The 9,075-nt window shown below is 34.4% G+C and overlaps 2 protein-coding genes across 2 annotated transcripts; both read left to right on the plus strand.

Annotated features, from left to right (window-relative positions):
- Positions 1–1,595: 1,595 nt before the first annotated feature.
- LOC107770513 (uncharacterized) lies at positions 1,596–1,970 on the plus strand. The gene has a single exon (XM_016589833.2). The coding sequence runs from the start codon at positions 1,596–1,598 to the stop codon at positions 1,968–1,970; it is 375 nt and encodes a 124-aa protein (XP_016445319.2).
- Positions 1,971–2,364: 394 nt separating this feature from the next.
- LOC142167160 (uncharacterized) lies at positions 2,365–4,624 on the plus strand. Its single transcript, XM_075227319.1, has 4 exons — positions 2,365–2,736; positions 2,923–3,171; positions 3,315–3,571; positions 3,970–4,624. Exons 1-4 carry the CDS (start codon positions 2,365–2,367, stop codon positions 4,622–4,624), a joined length of 1,533 nt encoding a protein of 510 aa, XP_075083420.1.
- Positions 4,625–9,075: the final 4,451 nt, after the last annotated feature.

Raw genomic sequence — 9,075 nt, forward strand, 5'->3', positions numbered from 1 at the left:
TCGACCCCAGCCCCAAACGAGCTCGGAGAAACATTGTTAGCATAACCAACAGAAGACCGAAATATTCGTGACCAGTCGGATATTGCGGCAGGAATCTCGACACGTGTTAATAGAGAATCGATAATCAGCAAATCAAGGGATTTTTACCTTTTATAGAATTGTACCTAAAGTAGGACTCCTATACTATATAAAAGGGGTCTGATTACTTGTAAAAGGGCATGGTAACATGCATTCCAAAGCAATACATTATTATTATCTTTAAGATCTTATTCTTCTGTCTTGATATCGATCGAAATACGTTCGGCTCGAGGGTAGCTAACCTTCCAAGGATGAAACTGTTCAATTCTTGTGGTTTGCATTTACTTTATTATTATTTATTTTAATTGCAATTTGATTTATCATTTTGTGTCAAGTTAATCCACATATCATTAAAATCACTTACAAATTCAATTGTTATCTGATTTTGAGGGTAAACACATGTGTATATTGTAATCATAAAAGTATTTTGAGATGAATGTGTACCATTCTGCAGTGATAACGCTAACAAAGTGGTGTGAAAAGGACTACCATATTATTAACGGAGTAAATATGAGTATCATCATGCTAAATGCAATTGAGGCTGCAAGAATGAAAGTATTTTTCATACTCTGGGCACTTTATTCCTACCCTGAGAATTTGGTTTCTTATAGTTATTCTCAAAAATGAATTTGAGTTTTCTCTTTCATATGACCCCAGCTTTGAATTGTATTTTATTTACAGGTACCATGTGGCTTTGTGCAAAATAATTGTAGAGAAATGGATCAGAAAAATGTCGAATATGACAAGAACTCTCGATCTTTATGTTGCCACTGTTTTTTTTGATGCATATGATACCCTCACCATCTATAAAATATAAGGTGCACGTTCTCAGAAGCTCTTTTGTGTTCTTATGGTTATGGGTAAAACATAATCGTATTGGGACCTTTTTTTCTTTTAAGAGGAACTATTGAAGACTGAAGCTACAATGTACAAAAGCTAGGGACTAAACTGCACTTTATCAAACTTCTAACTGAAATAGGAAATTATTTATTAATTACCTTGTGTTAGTTACAGATATGAAAGAATCTGTAGAGCAGATTCTTCATGTATATATACTCATGATCAGCTCATTGTATAGAGAACAATTCAATGAAATGAATACAATACACTTTACTTCCTCCTCTCTTAAGATCATCTAATTCTCTCTTCTTCCTCGACTCCATTTCTGCTTCTATTCTTTCTTCTTCTGTATTTATTTCTTGAGTTCTTAGCTCGCATAATACTCAAATTAGTTCATGGTATCAGAGTAGTAAAGCCTCAGAGCTTGAAGATCGAGTAAATTCCGCAAATCATTTGAAGAAAGAAAGATCTTTCAAATCAAAGAAACAAGAATGAGTAATACTACAGATTAAGAAGCAATTGCAAGTGCTGTTGCGCCTGGAGGAAGAAACAGTCAAGCTTCTCTGGGAATCGACTATAGTCACCCTCTATTTCTTCATCCGTAAGATGTTAGTGGTATACAAATTATCTCCTTTTAACTTACAAGTATATAAAACTATTCTATTTGGTTTCGTTCAATGAGAATTTCTCTATTAGGAAGGAATAAACTAGGACTTGTGGATGGCTCTTGTAAAAAAGAGGATTTTCCTAAAGCTGTGGGAAATCATTGGGAAAGGGTTAATGCCATAGTTCTTTCTTGGATAATGAGTTCAGTTGCTAAAGGACTTCTAGGAGGTATTATGTATGCTACTAATACCCAGGCTGTTTGGGAAGAATTGTATGAACGATTTAACAAAATTGATGGTTCAAGAACCTTTAATATTCATAAAGAGATTGTTACTTTAACCCAAGAAACTACTTTTGTGTCTAACTATTTCTCAAAATTAAAAGACTTATGGGAAGAGTTTGAGGCATTAGTTCCTGCTCTTAGCTGCAACTTTGAAAAATCCTAGACTGCATCTGCAGAAACTGAAGTTGTTTCAATTCTTAATGGGGCTTAATGACTCATATGCCCAGGCAAGAAGACAAATCTTGCTCATGAGCCTAATGTCATCTGTAAACCAAGCCTACTCTATGGTTATAAGTGATGAAAGCCAAAAATTAGTCAAAAATGTGGCTGGTATCCTCGGTGTTAATCCTGCAGTAATGCCAGGAAACTATGAAGCTACTATGTTCACCAGAAATGGTGGTGGAAATCAGAACCACAAGTTCAAAAAGAACTATAATTTGTAGTGTGAAGTATGCAAACTTAAGGGGCATACCAAAGAAACCTGCTATAGGGTGGTAGGATACCTTCCTAAATTCAGGAAAAGGAAATTTAGGCAATCTGCAGCTTATAATGTACAGATGGACAATTGTACTTCTCAGGCTAGTCAGAATAGTAGCTACAATAATTTTTCACAAGCCAGCTTTCCATCGACTAAACCAAGAGTGGATTACTCTGACATGCAGCATAAATCAGACACTCTTAATGGACAGAATACCAACACTGTCCCTACATTATTTACCAAAGAACAGTACAATCAGCTTTTACAAATGATAAACAAAGAAGAAGCAACATCAACTTACTCATCTAATACAACAGGTAAGCATAATGAGTGCATTACTACTAAGACTCTTCAGGAATGGATCATTGACATAGGTGCAACCGATCATATGGTGTCAAGCTTAAGCTGTCTGAATAGTGGTACTATAATTAAGTCTGAAATACCAAAAAAAGTATTTCTACCTAATGGCGATGTGTCTCTAGTCACACATGTAGGAACAAGTAGTCTGTTTAACAAGGATACTATCACAAATATTTTTCATCTACCACTGTTTAAGTACAATCTTCTATTTTTATCTAAACTAACTAAAGAGCTAAATTGGATGGTTGCTTTCTTCCCTGAATTTTGTGTTTTTTAGGATCTCTTGAGTGGGAAGGTGAAAGGAGTTGGTAGAGAAAAGGATGGGCTATATCTGTTTGTGACTGGTGCAAAGGATGACACAAAAATTGCAGGCTTAAATATTCAAGACTCACAATGCAGAATCAACAGTAATGAAGTTGATATACAACTATGGCATAGTCGACTAAGACATGTTTCTATTTCTGTAATGAAGAAACTTTTATCTATTTCTCAAGAGGCTATAGCAGATAGACTAGCTAATTGCAAAGTATGAACATGTGCAAAGCAGACTAGGCTTCCATTTCCTAACAACAGTATTAGAACTAATAAGTGCTTTGAACTAGTTCATATGGATGTATGGGGGCCTTACAAAGTCTCTAAATGACATGGATTTATCTGTTTTCTTTGAAGTCTAATGTGTGTGTACTCATTCAACAATTTGTTCAGCTCATTAAAACACAATTTGATAGAACCATAAAGGTGGTCAGAACAGATAGTGGCTCAGAGTTTATCAACTCAGTTTGTAGTGAAGTTTTCAGCAAATGTGGGATCATTCATCAAAAGACCTGTGTTTATGCAGCCCAACAGAATATGGTAGCACAAAGAAAACATAGAAATATTTTGAAAGTCACTAGAGCTATAAGATTTCAAGGTGCTATACCAATCAGGTTCTCGGGACTGTGTGTACTAGAAGTTGTTTACATTATTAATAGAATGCCTAGTTCAATACTACAACACAAGTCTCCATTTGAAAAACTATACAAAAGAAAGTCATCCATTCAACATCTGAGAGTCTTAGGGTGTCTATGCTATGGTAAACATGGCAATAAACTGATAAAATGTTATCTAGAACAAGAGTTGCAGTGCATATGGGTTATGTAGAAAATCAGAAAGGATATCTTAATATGAGTTTTTCATCAATAGAGATGTAATATTCAAAGAAACTGTCTTTCCATTCTCTCTCGGTACAAACAAACAACAAAATTAGTCCATCTTCAATGATACTACACAAGGCCAACAATATCTATACACTGAACTGTATAAGACAACACTTCAATATTGCTAGTCCTAATGATCATCAAGCCAAAGAACAAGACATCCCTATACAACATAATCAGCAAACTTTAGAGCCAGAAGCTGATATAGCTGCACCTCCATCACCAGTGTCAGTACATCAGGAAGACATAATGCAACTATCCACTCAAGGTAATCCAGTAGAGCCACACATAGATATTCCTGCAGAACCACAAGTAAATCAAAGAAGATCAGAAAGGGAAAAACAACCACCTATATGGATGAAAGATTTTGTGTCAGTCAATATTCGCAAAGACACACCTTATGCCCTATCTAACTACATCACCTATGACAAACTAAATCCACAACATCAAACCAACATTGCAAAAATTTCAACTGTGACAAAACCAAAGTCTTATTCTGAAGCATTAAAAGATCCAAGATGGGTAGATGCTATGAAAGATGAGATTGAAGCATTACCCAAAAATCATACATGGGAGATCACTTCACTACCAGCTGAAAAAATACCTATAGGTTGTAAATGGATCTATAAAGTAAAATACAAGTCCACAGGTGAAATTGAAAGATTCAAGGCAAGGCTAGTTGCCAAGGAATATAGTCAACAAGAAGGGATAGATTATCATGAAACATTTTCTCCAGTTGTAAAGATGAAGACAGTTAGAACAATTCTAACACTTACTGCATAGAAAAGATGGTCCATACACCAAATGGATGTATATAATGCATTCCTACAAGGTGATCTCGATGATGAGATATATATATGGAATTTCCACAGGGATTTAGGACTCAGGGGGAGAACAATAAATCAGTATGTAGACTCCTTAAATCCCTGTATGGACTAAAACAAGCTCCTAGATAGTGGAATGCAAAACTATCAGAAGCTCTGCTAAGAATGGGGTTCAAACAGAGTCAGTATGATCATAGTCTGTACTTGAAACACACTCAACAAGGGGCTGTTCTAGTATTAGTGTATGTTGATGATATGCTCATCACTGGAGATACACTTACTCTGATTCAAGACATAAAGAACAAGCTTGCACAAGCTTTTAAAATGAAGGATCTAGGAGAATTAAAGTTCTTCCTAGGAATTGAGTTTGCAAGGACAACTCAAGGTATACAAATGCATCAAAGAAAATATACTTTGGAGCTTATTTCTGAGTTAGGATTAAGTACTGCCAAACCAGCCTCTTCACCTATGGATATCAATGTCAAATTGACTACAAAGAATATGATGATCACTTGGCAAAAACAAGAACTAACACAACTGTTGATCCTCCTACTGATCAACATGCCTACCAGAGATTAATTGGAAAGCTACTATATTTAACTATGTCTAGACCTGACATCTCATATGGTGTTCAAACACTAAGCCAGTACTTACGTCAACCAAAGAAATCACACATGGAGGTTGCTTTGAGGATTGTCAAATATGTGAAGAAGGAACCAGGAAGAGGCATTCTACTGTCAAGCAATAAGTCAGAAGGAATAACTGCATACTGTGATGCAGACTGTGCAGCATGTGCACACTCAAGGAAATCAGTAACAAGGTATCTCATCAAACTAGGTGATTCTATTATTTCATGGAAATCAGAAAAACAAACTACCATATCCAGAAGTTCTTCTGAAGCAGAATATAGAAGCATGGCAGCAACTGTTGCATAATTAGTTTGGATATTGGGACTCATGGAAGAAATAAAGGCTGAAGTTAAGCTACCTGTTGTGATTTACAGTGACAGCAAATCTGCAATCCAAATTGCAGCCAATCCAGTTTACCATGAAAGGACAAAACATATGAAAATAGATTGTCACTTCATAAGGGAGAAAATAGCTCAAGGCCTTGTCTCAACTCAATATATTTCTACAAAAGAACAACCGGCAGATATACTAACTAAGGGATTAAACAAGGTGCAACATGAGTATCTCACTTCCAAGCTAGGAGTACTGAACATATTCACTAAGTCCTAGCTTGAGGGGGAGTGTTGAAGACTGAAGCTACAATGTACAAAAGCTAGGGACTAAACTGCACTTTAGCAAACTTCTAACTGAAATTAGGAAAGTAGTTATTAACTACCTTGTGTTAGTTACAGATATGAAAGAATCTGTAGAGCAGATTCTTCATGTATATATACTCATGATCAGCTCATTGTATAGAGAACAATTTAATGAAATGAATACAATACACTTTACTTCCTCCTCTCTCAAGATCATCTAATTCTCTCTTCTTCCTCGACTCCATTTCTGTTTCTATTCTTTCTTCTTCTTCTGTATTTCTTTCTTGAGTTCTTAGCTCGCATACTACTCAAATTAGTTCAGGAACGGGTATCTTTCATTTTGTGATGCTAATAAGATATTTTAAAGATAAATACAAGTTAAGTTTTGAATCGCGGGCAATAGTAGCACTTATGATATGTCCTAAATTTCATGATATGTTAATCGTGAACCGTTGCATAATACCTCACTAGGACTTAAATTTTCCTAATAACGTAACTGAACATTTTCTTTTCAAAGATATTCTGTAAGGTGCTTAGCCAATAGGTCTTTATACCAAAAACAAAGACAATCTGTGGTTAGCCAGTATGATTTAAGGTGTGTGAATTTTTTTTCCAAATTTGCATTGATCATTTGGTTCTATAATTTCATCAATTGCAGGTTACAAACAAGCATTGTTGGAAAGCAAATGTATAATCATATCATTTATTTCATTAACAAGATCATTTTTCATAGTTCAAATAATACTGGAACTTATAGAAGATGAACGATAAATGAATGCATATATGTCACAATTACTTACTTAAAATATAAAGATTAAAAGATTCTGTTTCATTAGTAAAAGGGTTGATAAAATTAGGCAACTTTTAATTTTGTTATTGTTATTAGTTCTTTCTCTCCATTCCAATTCTCATTACACGCTACCACAAACACAGGATCTTTTTTTGTCCAACATGTATAAGAAATTATTTCCCCAGGTGATTTCAATTATCAAAGTATAAGATGAACTCCTTACTAAGAAAAATTGCAGGGTACCCTATTATTCATTTTTTTAAAACTTTTTGGTTCTTGTAGTATCTCTCTTATCTTTGAGATGCTGCAGCGTTTTCCTTCTTTTGCCTTAACACTGTATTTTTCCTTTCTAATTTTCTACAAATACTTACTTGGTGGTAATTTATTGTAGAACAAGTTACACTTCTCTATTTACAGTGAACTCATTTTAATTATTTGAACGAAATATCTTGCTTGGTTATATCATGTAATTGACAGGCTCTAATATATTCGTCAAGAGAGCATAAGTGAGTAAGATGATTAATCTTCAGAGTGGATGCATCGATATGCAATAAGTTTCTTTCATGGAAGATAAAGAATGCACCTTTTTGGAATCACTTAATATTTCAAATGTAGATATTTAGTAATCTTTTTATATCTTGTGAATCTTTGTTCCTCAATAAACTTATTGACTTGACAATGTTGCTCATTTTTCCTTTAATCCCGCTAAATGCTTGATATCCTCAGGTAGAAGGGATTAGAGCTTTTTGGCCTTGAACCTTTCCTGCAGTCTTATAGCAGTAAGTATGTAATTTAAAACCAAGTGGGAAAAAAGGAGGATGTCTATTAGTTAAAACTTAGAAAGACTAGTGGGAAAAAAGGAGGATGTCTATTACTAAAAGCATAATATTTGTTATTTTAATAAACTGGTTTCTAGGGAGCGAGTGGTGAGGAAAGAGGATTGCGAACAAGAGTTAGGAGATTGATTTGCCAATTATGGGAGTTGGGGAAGAATAAGTTTTCCCAAGTTGAAAAACTTAGTTCATCAGTTGAAGAAATTATTCACCAACCAAACATACGTTATTCACAGTTACATGTGCGTTTACTTCTTTTTTCAGCCTCAATGATATCTCGATAGTATTTTTTGTGCTTCTATTTTGTCTCTCGAGTTTTTCAAACAAGCATTTACATCTTTTGGTGTTTGAAGCCTGCTTTGAAATTTTGCAAGTTGCTCCATCAGAGAAAAAATTCAGCTGTTATCTCCATCACATATATTACAGAGTTCAATTAGAAGATAAAAACAAGCTTGCATTACTTTAGGAGATATATTTAGTTTCCAAACTCTCAATTTTGTAATTAATACTGAAGTAAGGGTACATAAAGTACCTTTAATTTGTTAATGCTGCTACGATTCAATCAATGACTGTTATAACATAATAACGTTGTCATATGCTATTCACAACCTTTAACTAAGACACACATAAATTAGAATTAAGCGTGTTGGAATTCTTGACTTTGCCATCAATATTTCCCTTGAAAGCTTATGATTTCTACAAACTCCTTGTGATCGAGTAAGAGGTTGAGAAATGAGAATTGTTTTTCGTATCTGCAGATCCAGGATTCTTTTACTGCAAGAAGTTTACTTACATAATGTGATTTATTCTCATACCTTACTAATTATGATAAGATACTGGAACAATTTTAATTGTCGGGCCGTTGGGTCCGTGCTTTAGCACGGGATAATCACATCTAGTTTGAACATATATAACTGTACAATTTAAGTACCTACATAGGGAGAAAGACTAATAAAAATAACGAAGACTAGTTTTTGAACTAAAAAATAAAGATTTAAAAATAAGAGGGACTTCTAGTTTGGTTATTCTTATTCCTCAAAATAAAGTAGGTTACTTGCTACAATAAATAAATAAATCCTAATAAAATTAACTAAACAAAGAGTTTATGTCACGACTCAAAATTCACTAGTCGCGATGGCAACTAACTCAACCCGCTAGGTCAGCTAATTAACAGTTAACACAATTCTAATAAAATAAAAGTGATCAACAAATGATATATCTGGATTCCGTACAATATCCCAAGGATTGGTAGTACAAGTCATGAGCTACTAAGAATGGATTTCTTTTTGCAAAAACTGATATGAAATAAATATAACTTATGTTTGAAATATACATAAATAAAATTCAACTCTAAAACTACCGAGGGACAAGTGGTAGTTACATCCGGAAGACACGAACAATCAGAGTCAACTCCCGTCATCCACCGCATCTCAGCTCCAAGATCTACACGCAAGGTGCAGAAGTATAGTATGAGTATAACCAACCTTATGTACCCAGTATCTTGTCTAATCTCAGTGAAGTAG

Source organism: Nicotiana tabacum, chromosome 12 (assembly GCF_000715075.1).
Source record: "Nicotiana tabacum cultivar K326 chromosome 12, ASM71507v2, whole genome shotgun sequence".
In the NCBI taxonomy this organism is placed as follows: domain Eukaryota; kingdom Viridiplantae; phylum Streptophyta; class Magnoliopsida; order Solanales; family Solanaceae; genus Nicotiana; species Nicotiana tabacum.

What these genes read in the sequence shown, in the direction of transcription:
- LOC107770513 (XM_016589833.2), top strand. Translation starts at nt 1,596, where the DNA reads ATGAGAATTTCTCTATTAGGAAGGAATAAACTAGGACTTGTGGATGGC.
- LOC142167160 (XM_075227319.1), top strand. Translation starts at nt 2,365, where the DNA reads ATGGACAATTGTACTTCTCAGGCTAGTCAGAATAGTAGCTACAATAAT. An exon ending in AGTCTGAAATACCAAAAAAA is followed by an intron (nt 2,737 to 2,922) that starts GTATTTCTACCT and finishes TGTGTTTTTTAG; the next exon opens with GATCTCTTGAGTGGGAAGGT. An exon ending in ATAGACTAGCTAATTGCAAA is followed by an intron (nt 3,172 to 3,314) that starts GTATGAACATGT and finishes TTTTCTTTGAAG; the next exon opens with TCTAATGTGTGTGTACTCAT.